General features: G+C 54.0%; 1 protein-coding gene across 1 annotated transcript; it reads left to right on the top strand.

The window, feature by feature from the left end:
- The first annotated feature begins 3,948 nt into the window (after nucleotides 1-3,948).
- On the top strand, nucleotides 3,949-8,235 carry NOBOX (NOBOX oogenesis homeobox). Its single transcript, XM_072764943.1, has 7 exons — nucleotides 3,949-4,786; nucleotides 5,200-5,306; nucleotides 5,644-5,747; nucleotides 6,030-6,115; nucleotides 6,323-6,554; nucleotides 6,955-7,259; nucleotides 7,931-8,235. The coding sequence occupies exons 1-7, from the start codon at nucleotides 3,949-3,951 to the stop codon at nucleotides 8,233-8,235; spliced, it is 1,977 nt and encodes a 658-aa protein (XP_072621044.1).
- Nucleotides 8,236-13,553: the final 5,318 nt, after the last annotated feature.

Raw genomic sequence — 13,553 nt, forward strand, 5'->3', positions numbered from 1 at the left:
TCCCCACCCTCACCTCCCACGGGCCCCCCCACCACCCACCTCCCCGACTCTCATCCCCCAGGATGGTTTTAATTGACTTTTTTTCTGAAAGGTCTAGGAGTGTCTCAAATTCTAACATGAATAAAAATCACCTGAGGGGCTTGTTACAGTGGCTATTTCTGAGGCCCTCTCTAGACTTCCCCATTTACATTTCGGGGAATAGGGCCTGGGAGCCACATTTTGCAAAAATTCCCTGAGAAATTCTGATCTAGGGGAAAGTCAGGAAAACTCTTGGGGGAAACAGTAGGTCAAAAGAGAATAAAACTGGAGTACTCTGGGCGTGAGAAGCCGGCGAGCTGCCGGGGAGAGAAAGGGGCAGGGGTTGGGAAGGCTCCTGTCCTCGGTTCGGGGCTTGGTCTCACCTCCTGGGCAGGCAGGGAGCACTGGGGGGTTTTAAGCAGGGCTGGGGGGGCGGTAAGCTTTGCATGTAACTTGCCTCTTCTCTTAAGCGTCAGCTCACAGCTCATGGGTCACCCTCCCTTCCTGCCACCTCAGTCCTAGGCCAGGAGAGATTCCTGCTCCGCTGGGCTGAGAGCCTGGGCACACTCCTAACTCGCCACGGACCACACTGTATCGACACAGTCCATTTACCCGGAGTATTGTTCTAGTTCTCTCTCCGCCGGTAAGCCTCTGCAGGCAAGCGTTGCCTGGTGCCCAGTGCCTGGCATACAGTAGGTGTCCCATAAACGCTTCATCAAGCAGACTATTGTGTTCCATTTGCAACCATATCACCATCTGAGAGTCCTCGTGCAGAGAGCAACCTCAGTGCCCACCCCCACCCCCCAAGCCGCGCTCACGGGCCCCAGTGATTCATTTCTAGCTGAGAAACTGGGCCCTATGTCTGAACCTCTCATTTATCAGAGGATATTAGTCTAACAGGGGTTGCAATGAAACCTCAAATTCCTGAAGTTTTGATCGTTTTGTCATGAAATGAACCCGTTTATGCTTTTATGATTCCTTTAAAAGGACTTTTTAAAAGGAGCATTTTAAAAGGACTAAAGCTCCGGCAGCTCTCCCAGACCCCAGCGTGTAGGCCAAGCCCTGCGGAGGGTGGGAGACACAGGGAAAGCCGTGCATGGTGATTACAGCAGGGAAGCACGTGCTGTCCAGAGTCTTTTAAGTCTTAAAAGCAAAACACCTGGATTCTGTTCTGGAACACCCCCCACCCCCACCCCCCCACCCCATCCTCCACGGCACCCCACCCTAGCCCCAGCTCCAAGCACCTGTTTCAACTCGGCCTGGCCTTTCCACTGGAGGGCAGACTGCAGACCTGGGGGGTGGGGGGGCAGGTGGGGGGTTGGGAGTGGGGGGTGGCAAGGAGCATTTTAAAAGCGGGAAGCATTTGCTGAAAGGCAAGAACTGGTGTATGAGCTGGGAGTCACAGCCCCCATGTGGGAGCTCCCTTCCGAGGCTCCCGGGCAGAGCCAGAGACTCAAGCTGGGACCTCGGGTGGGGGTGGGGCTGGGGGTGGGGGCCCCTTGGCCCGTGCGCAGCGCGACCCCGACCCGACCCCGACCCCGGGGGGCCTACCTGGCGGCGCGGGCTCTGTGCACCTGCTCCCGTCCCGTCCCCGAGGCGGGCTCTGTGCTCCCAGCCCCTCCCAGGCAGGGGTCATCCGGAGGCCTGGGCGAGCCTCGGGGAGCCCCGGGGGCTCGGGGGTGGGGGGCCCGTCGCCAGCCCCGGGAGGCCAGGCGGCCCTGCGCCGAGCGGCCGCACACCTGGGCCGGGAGGGGGCCTGAGGACCGCCCCGCCCCGCAGCTGCCCCACGCGCCGCCCGCCCGGTGGGCCGCGCCCTGGGGCGGGGGTGGGGGGCCCCCCCGCACACCTGCCCGCGCGCGAGGCTTCATTAGGCCGCGGGGCCGCCCGGCAGGTGTCGGCGGCGCGCATGGGGCCATGGAGCCCACGCGGGAGCCCTGTCCCGAGCCGCGGGGTGAGCATGGGGGGAGCGTGGGGCGGGCTGGGGGGGCTGGCAGGGCTGGGGAGGGAGGGAGGCCCGCCCCTGCGCACCCCATCCCCGAGGTCCCCTCTGCGCACCCCATCCCCGAGGTCCCCTCCGCGCACCCCATCCCCGAGGTCCCCTCCGTGCACCCCATCCCCGAGGTCCCCTCCATGCACCCCATCCCCGAGGTCCCCTCCATGCACCCCATCCCCGAGGTGCCACCCGCGCACCCCATCCCCGAGGTGTCACCCACGCACCCCATCCCCGAGGTGCCACCCGCGCACCCCATCCCCGAGGTCCCCTCTGCGCGCCCCATCCCCGAGGTCCCCTCTGCGCGCCCCATCCCCGAGGTCCCCTCCGCGCACCCCATCCCCGAGGTCCCCTCCGTGCACCCCATCCCCGAGGTCCCCTCCGTGCACCCCATCCCCGAGGTCCCCTCCATGCACCCCATCCCCGAGGTGCCACCCGCGCACCCCATCCCCGAGGTGTCACCCACGCACCCCATCCCCGAGGTGCCACCCGCGCACCCCATCCCCGAGGTCCCCTCCGCGCACCCCATCCCCGAGGTCCCCTCTGCGCGCCCCATCCCCGAGGCCCCCGTCTCCCTGCGCACGGGGCCTCGAGCCCCAGGTCCCCTCCTGCGTCTGGGTGCCGACCCCCTCCCCTCGCGCACCACGACGTAGCACTGGGATAACGTCGCGTTCACTGAGCACCTACTGCGCACCAGGTTAGCCGTCCTAAGATGCTGGAAACCGGGGTGACCCCCCGCCCCCCCACCATCCTTCCTCCTGCCACCGCCCGCCCTGCTGGCCCTCCTCACCGGCCGGGGCCCCCTCCTGCTGGCCGCACGGGAACGCTCTAGAGACACCCCCCAATCCAGCTGACCAGTCCCTGGACTTACTCTGACGCTAATAACACACCATATGTTAATCAATTGAATTTAAGGAAAACAAAGAGTTTTTAAAAGTAGAAATAAAATAGTCAGGCCTGCTGCACACCCTGGGAGCCAACCTGCCAAAGCCCCTCACCCCCAGGCGGCCCATCTTTCTGGGCCAGGTTGTTGGAGCGTCCTTCCTGAAGGCCTCTATGTCCCGCAGTTTTCATCAAAATAACAGCAGCTCAAAACAAAACAAAAAACCGCGGCTCGTAGCCACGAGCGAGCCTCGTTTCAAAATCTTACAACCTGGAGGACATGACAAAGCGTCTCTGAGCTGCGGATCCTGGGGTTAGGAGTAAGGGGGGTGTTGAACTGGGACGGTTTCTGGGGGCGGAGGGGACAGGAGAACTGCCTAATGATCAGGAGCCCCGAGCTATAGGATCTTGGGCAGATCACTCAGCTGTGGGATCCGTGTTTCATCTATGGGGCTGAGCTCTCAATAGTGCCTTCCCCTCTGGGATTAGGTGCGCACCTTTGAAAGACGCTTAGGACAGAGTCTGGGACATGATTAGTGCCTGATGAATCGGTCCCAGCCTAAAGGCAGGCAGCCTTGGAGGAGGAGTGAAAGAGGCTCTTGGTGCCCGCTGGACCACTCTTCCCTACCTGTGAGGGGAGGGTTGGCTTGCGCCCAAAGCCAGAATGAGGTTCTCCTTTGTGGGGTGGGGGAGGAGGGTGCACATTGGGGGCTGAGCAGGGCTGGCAGGGGCAGAGTGGGTTCTGCAGAAGGGGGGATGGTTGTCCCCGTTAGCTCCCTTGCTGTCCTTGCCTGGGCTTCTGGAGACCAGAGTCTCGTAGGACTTGTAGGTAGAGTAGGACCTGTCCCTACTCTAAGCAATAACGCCCGTCCGGGCAGCAGGAACAAAAGCCAGTCTTAGAAGCTGCAGGCTCTCAATCTCTCTCCTCCCAGGGCACTCCCAGATTTACGGTTTGTCCCTTAGAAATGCTTGAGCAGACAGGATGCTTATCCCTTGACTCACGTTCCAGGTGTCTGGGGGGGGAAAAAAAGGCCAGTAACTCATAGGAAATAACCAAAATGACCACCCCCCGGATTAGGATTGCTCTCCTCCCGTCTGTATGTGAGCTCAGGCTCACCCTCCTAGGTGCACATATTTGCTCGCATTTTTCAAATCAGTGGATCGTCTCGTTTCATCTTTACAACAGCCAAGTGAGAACGGGGAGCCTAGGGTCCCTGCCCTCTGACCAGTGGGGGAATGAAAGTGTGAGGCCCAGCAGGAAACCGGCTGCGGAGCAGGAAGCCACACATCCTCTTAGTCCAGGTTCTTCCTTCTTCCTGGAGCTGGAAGGTCACTGGGTGCTGTTCTCCACAGGCCAGGAAGGTAGAGGCCAGCCCCTGGCTGCTGGGCCAGAGGAGGAACCGCTGCAGGGCCCAGCCCCCCACACTCGGGATGCCCCAAGCGAGGACCTGCCCCCCATCCACGCTGCTGGGGAGAAGCCGCTGGCAGAGGCCCCTGGAGAACCAGCTGGGGCAGATCCTGGGCGGGGGAGCCAGCCATCTGGCTCTGGGGCTCTCCACAAACACACGGTTACGGCCCCACCTGGACCCCAGCCTCCTGGGGAAGGCTGCTCCTTCCCAGGGAGGGAGGCAAAGCCCGGGAAGAGATCCTACTCCCCAGCCTCCAGTAAGCAGAGACCGTCCAGTGCCGGGGGTTTGGCCTCTTCATCCTCTGCCGATGTCATTAACTCAGCCCATGCCACACACAACCCAGTGCCTTGTGGGTCAGGCCGGGGGCCCTGCCATCTGGCCAACCTCCTCAGCACGTTGGCTCAGAACAGCCAAAACACAGATCAGAAGAGGACCCCAGAAGTGACGTGCCCAGTCCGGAAAAAGACTCGGACCCTATACCGCTCAGGTAGGTCCCTGAAGGTGAGGGAAAATCCAGGTGAGCCCTGGGAAAGGCGGGCTCAGCAGAGAATACAGTAGCCCCGGGAGACGGCAGTGTGGGTCGTCTGTACATCCCTTGTTCTGAATCCTCTCTTGACTGGTGGCAGGGTCACAACCCCTGACCCTCAAAGCAAACACTGGGTGGCCTCATCGGGAAGTGAAATTGGGACCAGGTTAGAAGGAGCAGGAAAGTCAACACCACACAGTTCCCTGCCACAAAGCCCAGGAGAGGGAGAGAAGGCCCCGGCCCAATGGGGAACTTAGTCGCAAGGCTTTGGGAAGACCCTTGGGTTGGGGACAGTGGTCTCGTCTGGAAGGTGTCGGTTTCTCCTCTGCTGCTGCATCACTGTTTGTCCTCAGGCAAGTTTCTTCTTCTTCCAGACCAGCTGGAGGAGCTAGAAAGGATCTTCCAAGAAGACCACTACCCAGACAGCGATAAGCGCCGGGAGATTGCCCAGACGGTGGGGGTCACCCCCCAACGCATCATGGTAAAGGGGGTTGGCCCCACAGATCTCAGGGTGGAGGAGAAACCAGCAACTGGAGCTCTTGAGGAGCACAGCAAGTGCTCAGCGTCTCCCTGTAGGGGCGAGGTCAGGTCTTCGATCCGGCTGCCGTCCTGCCTACTTCCACGTTGCCACAGCCTCTGATTCGAAGAGGAAAATCCCTCAGAGCCACCTAGATGAAGCTTTCATGAACCCACTCCCACAGAGAAAGGCTTCTGACCTCCCCAAGTCCTATAGCTCATCGTGCGACAATCAGAGCCCAAGTCTTCGTCTCTCGCGTGGTTCTGGAAACTCTTCGACGGTCTCTCTCTCCCGCCTACAGGTGTGGTTCCAGAACCGCCGGGCAAAGTGGCGAAAAGTGGAGAGGCTGAACGGGAAGGAGAACAAGGATAGTCTTGCGGGCCCTGTCCCCACCACTGCCAGCAGGTAAGTGTCCTCCTTCTTCCTGGATCGTCATACCCATAGGTCGGAAGTGAGGTCTAAGGGGGGCCTCCTGGGGTCCAGAAGGAGAGCGTGTTGGAAAGTTGGCCGTGAGGGCTAGAGTGGTTGGTTGATATTTAGAGAGACTTTGGTTGGAGGGGGTCGAGGAGATGCCAGAGTGTTGCAGGAAGGCAGCGTTCGGGAATCTGGAGTCCCTTTGCCCACACTGTAGCCCTGGTGCCAATCCAGGGACCCCAGGGCTACAATCTTCACTCTGTCTGCCTCCAGCTCTGCAACTGAGCTGCCACCTTCTGTGACCCTGGACCCAGAGCCTGGTACCTTTCCTCAGGAGCCCCCTCTGGATACTCTCATGGGTAAGAGGACCACCTTCTGAGGGTTATGTGGGGGAAATGGCAGCTGGAAAGACAGCAAAGAAAGAGTCCTTTCTGGGGAGATGTGGAGTGGCCCAGTGGGGCATCTGTTCAAGGGGCCTGGCCATGGCACACGTCTATCATCCATAGCTCCCAATCTGCCTCCCCATTTCCTTACCCATATAATCCCTCTTTGACTTTGCTTCCTAGAGCCCCCCCTACTGCTGACCTCTGACCAGACTCTGGCCCCACCCCAACAGCCTGAGAATACTCAAAGGGTGGCAGTGACCCCGCCACTCTTCAGCCCCCCACCTCTTCGAAGAGTCAACCTTCCTTTTCCCCTGGGCCCTGTCCCTACCCCTCAAATGATGCCTCTGCTGCTGGATACTCCTGGCAGTGACAACAGCCACAAAGAAGGCCCCTGTGGGTCCTGGGGGACAAGGTACGGAGCCTAATGGGGGACCTTGGGAGGGGTATAGAAGGAGAAAAGATAGATGGAGCTGGGGCAGGGGCAAGGGGGAGTTAGCTGAGAGAAGCAAGGAATCCTAATCGCGACGAGGATTGAAAGCACCAGTGGATTTGAAGTGGGAAAGATCTAGACTATCACCGCAACAGGGCAGGAAAGAGGGTGAGAAGCCAGGAACAGGAAGAGAAAGGAAAAAATAAAAATAAAAAATAAAATAAAATAAAATAAAATAATAAAATAAAAAAAAAAAAAAAGAAGAAAAAGGAGAGGAAGCAGCAAGTCTGGGGTCCTGGAGATGGGGAGGGACTGACCTACGGGGCAGCCACGATGAGGAAGCCACCCCGAGCCTCGCAAAATGCTCCTTTGGCCCCCACAGCGTCACCCCACCACCTGCCTGTTCATACTTGGAAGAGCTGGAACCCCAGGACTACCAAGCGGGCACCCAGCCGGGGCCGTTCCCCTTCTCCCAGGCGCCCCAGGGCCAGCTCTACCAACAGCCTCAAGCCCAGTTCCCGTTCCTGCACCCCTTCCCGCTGCCCACCCCCCACCCCCTGCTGCCCCCACTGCCCGAGGACCCGCTCTTCACCTCACCCTTTGGCCCGGGCGTGGGCCTATCTCAGGGCTACTTCCCGGGGCCCCCGTCGGGGCAGATGGTGCTGCAGCCACCTGCTGGGAACGTGGGTGAGTTGGCGCTGGAGGGCGCGAGGGGGGTGGGAAGGGTGGGCCAAGCAGGGCCGGCGGCCAGCGAGCCCCTCTCCCGCACCCCTGCTTGGCTGTGGCTCCCTGGGGGCGCGGGGCAGAATGGGCGCTCTGGAGTCAGGAGGCTGAAGTCGGGGGTGCAGCTCAGCCACCCCCAGCTTTGCGGAGTCTCAGTCTCCTGGACTCTGACATGGGAATAGCAATCCCATTGGGGGGGGGGGGTGCAGGGGGTTAGAAACAATAGGAGGGGAGAAGAATAGGAGGGGACCGAGTAGACGGTGGCTGACCCTGACCTGAGCAGGCCGACAAGCCACTGGACCTCTGGAACCCGGGTGCACCCCTTGTGCTAAGGCTGCACCCCAGTAGAAGGGGAGGAAGCCGTGTGGGCGGTTTGCAGTCTCCCTGCTGCCTGCGTGGGGGGCCTCGGCCTGCCCCACCGTCCACCCCCGCCTCGATGTTACCAGACCACGGAGCCCCGAGGCAGGGCCGTGCCGGGTCCCCAGGGGAGCTCCTGGTGCTAGGACTCCACCCCCACTGGCCCTGGGAGCCTCAGCTGTGTTTCTGGGGGAGGATGGGGGGGTGTCGCCGGATCTGCTCAGCTGCGGTGAATGCCCTTGATCCTGTCTGACCCCCCTGTACCGTTCACCCCGCAGGTGCAGTCCCCTGGAATGACCCTTGCTTGCCAGAACTGCCTTTCCCCGGTCCCTTCTGTCCGCAGGCCCTGGGCGCCCCCCCTGGAGGTGAGGGCTACTTGCCCGATCTGTTCCCAGGCCCCTGCGCCCCGGCGGCGAGCAGCAGGCAGCCCTCTGCGGGCGTCCCCCAGCTGGCCGGAGGGGCCCGATCGGGGCCAGGGCCCTTCCTGGGCAAAGCCCAAGAGGAGCAGCCTGCCACCTCTGCAGGGGAGCCCTTGGCACCCCAGGAAGTCCGAGAGGAAGACCAGGACAGCCGTGGCCACTAGTTGGGGGGCCGAGGAGGAGAGGGTTGGGTGCCTTGGAGGAGACAGTGGTGTGAGGAGGGACTGTGGAAGCTGTTGGCTGGGGGGTGGGAGGTAGTGGGGGGAGTGAGATGCTTCCCCCTCCGAGGGCTCACCTTGCTGGACCTGATCTGAGAAGGCTGCGGGGTCGGCCCCACCCTCTGCAGCCCCGAGACAGGATGGTCCGCGACCTCTGACCTCTGTGCAAGCTTAGGTCTCCTTTCCTTGCCAGACGAGCCAGTGTCTGTTGTAAGCATTAAACGAGTTTACTCTTGGGTTTCTCTGAGTAATTCTGTGTCTCCCCACTCACTAATTAAGAGCTGCATTTCCTTCACTGCCTTCCACTCTGCTGACCGGCTGTTGGCTGCAGTCCTACGTGTCCCAGGCGAGGTCTCCACTGGGCGCGAACACGTTGGCATCCTCCCTGGGCCCATGTCTCTGGCCCGACCAGAAATCGGGCATCCTGGGCCTCGTCTTCAGTCCTGGCATTAAATCATGTTCTGTTCCCAAACTCAGGCAGGACTGAACCCGGAGCAAATCTGAGCCTGGACATATCTCTCTAGGATTTGGGCTCTGTAGGGATAGGATTACAAGAGACAAGGATATTTTAGGTCAAGTCTTTAGCCTTGTGAATCATAACTTGTTTTTCCAAAGCTCTTTTGTGGGGAGGGAGGGGAGGGATAAGACGTGGGAGCACTAAGAAGAGAACATTCCTGTGTGTGTGTGTGTGTGTGTGTAGATGCACACACACATACATATATACACACACACATATATAATACATATAATATATATAATATCTTGCCACCCCACATATGATGGCCCTAACAGTGCCAAAATACCTAGGATTTGAGGGCCACTGAATCAAACTACATTTCTGCATTTGGTGAGTGTATGTGGGGGTACCATTCCGGGCCTCCAAATGCTATGATTATTGGAAAATACACTTATAATACAAGTTTTTTTTTTTAAGTAGTTGTTAACTTATATTCATCATAATAGTTCTAGAGTCATGACTCCTAAGAACCCAAAAGGCAGAGTATTTGGAAATGGAGAGGAAACTTCCTGGTTACACGAGAACACATTTGCATGCATCTCTGCAGGGTTTTCTGGGCCAACAGTATTGAGTAGCTCTGCTCTGTGGCTTTAGCCACCATCTCTTCCTGCCACTCCAGGATCCTAACAGCCAGGCATCAACAACCTTAATTTAGGAATTAGATTGTATACATTGAAATATGAAAGGACTTGGGTTATGATACATATCTGGGTCTTTTAAAGTATGTATTTTACAAATGTCTCTTCACACTCTGTCCCATGAGGCCTGTGGCATCATGAGCAGCCTAAAAGCAGACAGAAGGGGGAAAGATGGAAGGCTCTCACCGTTCCATCACGTGCTACTGGTAGTTCTGCTCTTTCCAACAGCCACTAGGATGTTCTGTCAAACCCCCCCCCCCCCTTCTTAACTGGTTCAGGCTCCTGCTACTCAGATTGGTAGGGGCAGCAGGGTGGGCTGGGGAGGGGGGTGGGATGGAGGTGTGGGGGTGTGGGAGGGGTGGAATGGAGCAAATGGAACAATGTAGACATGGAAAGCCAAGAACTGGAGGGAGATAGACTCTAAGGTCAACGCCTGTGTGCAACACTTAGCTGAAAAACGTTACACTAGACCTAATGGCCTACTAAAAATAAAATGGGTTGAGAATTCAGAAATAACGATAGACCAAACAGAGAAAATGGTGAAAAGTTATTAGGAGCGTAGAATCCTAGAAGTAGAAGAAAACTGATTAGCTGAGAAGTCCAACCTCTAAGGCCAGTCTCCTCTAAACCACCTCAGATGGCGGATCACCGAGTCTTGCTTTTCCAGTTGCGGGCTGCAGAGGTAGGTGGCTAATGCCTATACCAGGGCCCAGAGAATTTTTGAAAGCTTTGATTATTATAAAGTTCTTTCTTCTACTAGGAAGAAGTCAATGTTGTTTCATCTGAGTTTTGCTTTCCCTGTGCTATAAAGGATAAATCTAGTAACATAAAATCTGAGGAGCATGTGTCATTCCTCTAAGCCTTGGCCTCTGTGGCTTGCTCTCCAGGCTCTTGACCACCCTGTGTGCCCCTTTTCAAATGAAGATGAGTTTACAGTCGTTCCTTTTAGGAGGGGTGCCAGGACTGAACCTGACTTTAATGCAGTCTGGCCACCCGCATTGTATACTGTGACTGTCCCCTTTATCAAAAAGGGAAACCTTTTCTATTAATGTTGTCTGGAGAGGAAATGGATTTTTTTTTTTTTTCCAGCCACTTCATATTCTTGGTCCCAAACTGTCAGCTGGGACCCCTGGGTCATTTTAGTAGAAATTGTTTTAAGATCGTTCTCTCTTATTTTATGTTTGGACACTTGATATTTTTGAACCTAAATATACAAAAATTTACATTGTTCAGTCTCATTTGGTTAATTTTAGCCCGTTATTGAGTTTGTCAAGATGGTTTGGGGTCCTCCTATAACATTACCATTTTTTGCAATTTTGTTCTCTGCAAATTCGGTCAGTACGTTTTCTACATTTTATAATCATCATTAGTACACGAGATAAGTAATTACAGAAATTTTGACATCCCTCCTTGAAAATACTCCCTCAATGAACACATCTTTGGGGCTGAAATTCAAACTGGCTAAAAATCCTCAACTATACTATCATCCAGGGCCATCCTTTGTTATCTCTAGCATTCTGCAAAAAACATTTTGGGGAAACACTTTGCTGTATGGCTCACTAAAATCTAAACACATCTCTTTATAGCAATCTAATGATTTAGTATTCTTGTAGACCTAACAAGATAGTAAATGAGGACAGTCTGGCATGCCTTCTCTTAGGAGACGTCTATTGTCTTTCATGATTATTTTTTATCTTTTGATAATTTCTTCTAGAAATTTATGACAGTTACACATTTATTCTTCTTTGGTTCCTACAAATCATGCCTTTAAAAATTAGGATAATTGCCTCTGTTAAATCTTCGAGATCCTCTCCTGTCCTATTCTGGAAGAAATATAGAATTATTTCAATTTGGCTAGAAGATTGTGTTTGGGTTTGAAGATCATCTTATGTTTTTGGTCCAAGCTTTTTACTTTCTAGACTACCATCCTTTCTGGAGAAGAGCAGCTAAAGTAAGTAATACAGTAAAGTTTTCTCTGTATTATGTGTTGACATTATAACATCTGCCTCAAGGAATATGTTTGTCCTCTTCCTATTCCCAGTTCGGCTTTATTATTATGATTGCCAGTGTTATGGTTAGCAGTAGACTTCAGCATGTTTTGCAGCACTGAGCTGCTTCTGGGCTTCACACTTAGATTATCCTTGGAATTCCAGAATGTGCTGCCTTTGAACATTTACATCTTTTTCAGTCCTTTTAAAATCTGACCTTGTAGCCACCCCATTACTTTTTGCACGACTTCTTTAGTTCATTATAATTGTGATTACATCCATAGAGATTTATTTTTGATAGTTCACATCCGTCTGAGCCATCCTCATCTGGAAAGATGCTGTGCTTCTTACAGTTAGCTGTAGCTTTTGTTTTGGTTTTGGTCGGAGCCCAGGAGCAAAGGGTGCACGCTGGAGAGCCCTGATCTTAGATCACGGGGCAAGCCACATCTCAGCATTGCTCCTACCTCCCCTTCCCCTAGGGCACTCTCATCCTCTTGACGTCATCATCCTCAGCGATGCAACCTCAGGGCTTTGCCCTGGGCCAGAGCAGAATCCTTCCTTGCAGACTCCAGGAAAAAAACCTAACCCTCCAATTTAAGCCTTCACTGTCACAAAATTTTCACTAGATGGCAATCTACCACCAGTTTCATCGTGGCCTTAAACTATTGTGGTTGTTTATAGTCCGAAAGCCTGTGCTAAAAAAAAAAAAAAAAAAAAAAAAAAAAGAAAGCCTGTGCTAATTCTTTCTCCAAAATACCCTAGAGCCACCAATATCAGGTTCAAAGACATTAATGTCATTTGGGTTGCAGCTTGGTTTGCCAGATAAAATATTAGATGTCCAGTTAAATTTGAATTGCAGATAAATAACAAATAATTTTTTGGTGTTATTATGCTTCCTGCAATATTTGGGTGTTCTGTATTTTTATTTATCAAACTTGGCAGCCCTAGTTGTAGTGCTTTGCTAAGGACATCTATGTCCATGGAAGCTATAATTGAAAATCTGTCCAGGAGGCCTCCAGGTCTCTACTCAGCTTTCTGGTAACTCAGACTCCTGAGCAGTCTGGGTTCATGGTAGGATCCGAGTTCACTTAGCACCGCCTCCTGCCCACCATTATAACTCTCCATACAGCCTCCACACGTGTCTAAAAACACTCTAAAATCTCTTGGGAGTCCTATTTTGCTTCTGTTCCTATTAGCTAATTTTTTTTCTATTCTTTGTATATTTTTTAGAACGTCCATTAGAATTTATTTTTAACTGTATATTGTAATATCATTTGCATAAAAAGAACACATAAAAATAGGCTACAAGAGACAATTTGGTTTTTGGTGATTCCACTCCAAGTGTTCAATGGTCTTAATTAAGAATAGCTCTCATTAAAAAAAAAAAAAAAAAAAAAGAATAGCTCTCATTACCTGGAAATGAAACTTCTTCACTCACCTGGAAGGGGTGTTCTTTTAGTACAGAGGGACAGTCTGGGAGATTTAGGGTTCTTACATTTGTGTTTAGTTTATATTGTTCTTTTAAAAAGACCCTCTTCTTTGAATTTCATAACAAAGTCCTGAGAAATAAAGGCAGAGACATCCAATCCATCATTCAGTGGGGATTTACAAGCACCTACAGTACTGGGTGAACACAAAGATACATGAAATGTCTTTCTGGCTTTCAGAAACAAACACTCTGATTGGGGAGCACCATCACAATTCAGGAGGCCAGGGCTGTGCACAGCCCCCCATGAGGACCAAGTACGGTGCAAGTCCCCATGTCTGCTGGGGCAGAGAAAGCTTCAGAGTCCAGGGCCTTAGGAAGGAAGGAAGAGTAGAATTTGGGTAGGCAGAGAAGAAGGGGGTGCCAGGAAGAAGGTATAGTGGGTGTAAGGCCACTGAGAATGGGAATTCAGAGAAGCTGGCTGTGCATGTTGGAGTGGCCAACAGAGGGGCCGTGGTGGAGGAGGAGGCTGGTGAGGAAGAGTGGGAAAAGCCTCAAGTGCAATGCTAAGACCCTTGAGCTGTATTCTTTGCTCCATTAGAGGCACCAGCAGTTGTAACTCAGCAGGCTGACTTGCCCAGATTTGTGTTTTAGAAAGACCAGATGAGGAGACTCAGATGGGAGATGCAGGGAAA

Source organism: Vulpes vulpes, chromosome 7 (genome assembly GCF_048418805.1).
Source record: "Vulpes vulpes isolate BD-2025 chromosome 7, VulVul3, whole genome shotgun sequence".
NCBI classification, from domain to species: domain Eukaryota; kingdom Metazoa; phylum Chordata; class Mammalia; order Carnivora; family Canidae; genus Vulpes; species Vulpes vulpes.

Coding starts and splice junctions, on each gene's coding strand:
- NOBOX (XM_072764943.1), top strand. CDS start 3,949: ATGACCACCCCCCGGATTAGGATTGCTCTCCTCCCGTCTGTATGTGAG. Junction 6,116..6,322: donor CCCTCTGGATACTCTCATGG/GTAAGAGGACCA, acceptor TTTGCTTCCTAG/AGCCCCCCCTACTGCTGACC. Junction 6,555..6,954: donor TGTGGGTCCTGGGGGACAAG/GTACGGAGCCTA, acceptor TGGCCCCCACAG/CGTCACCCCACCACCTGCCT.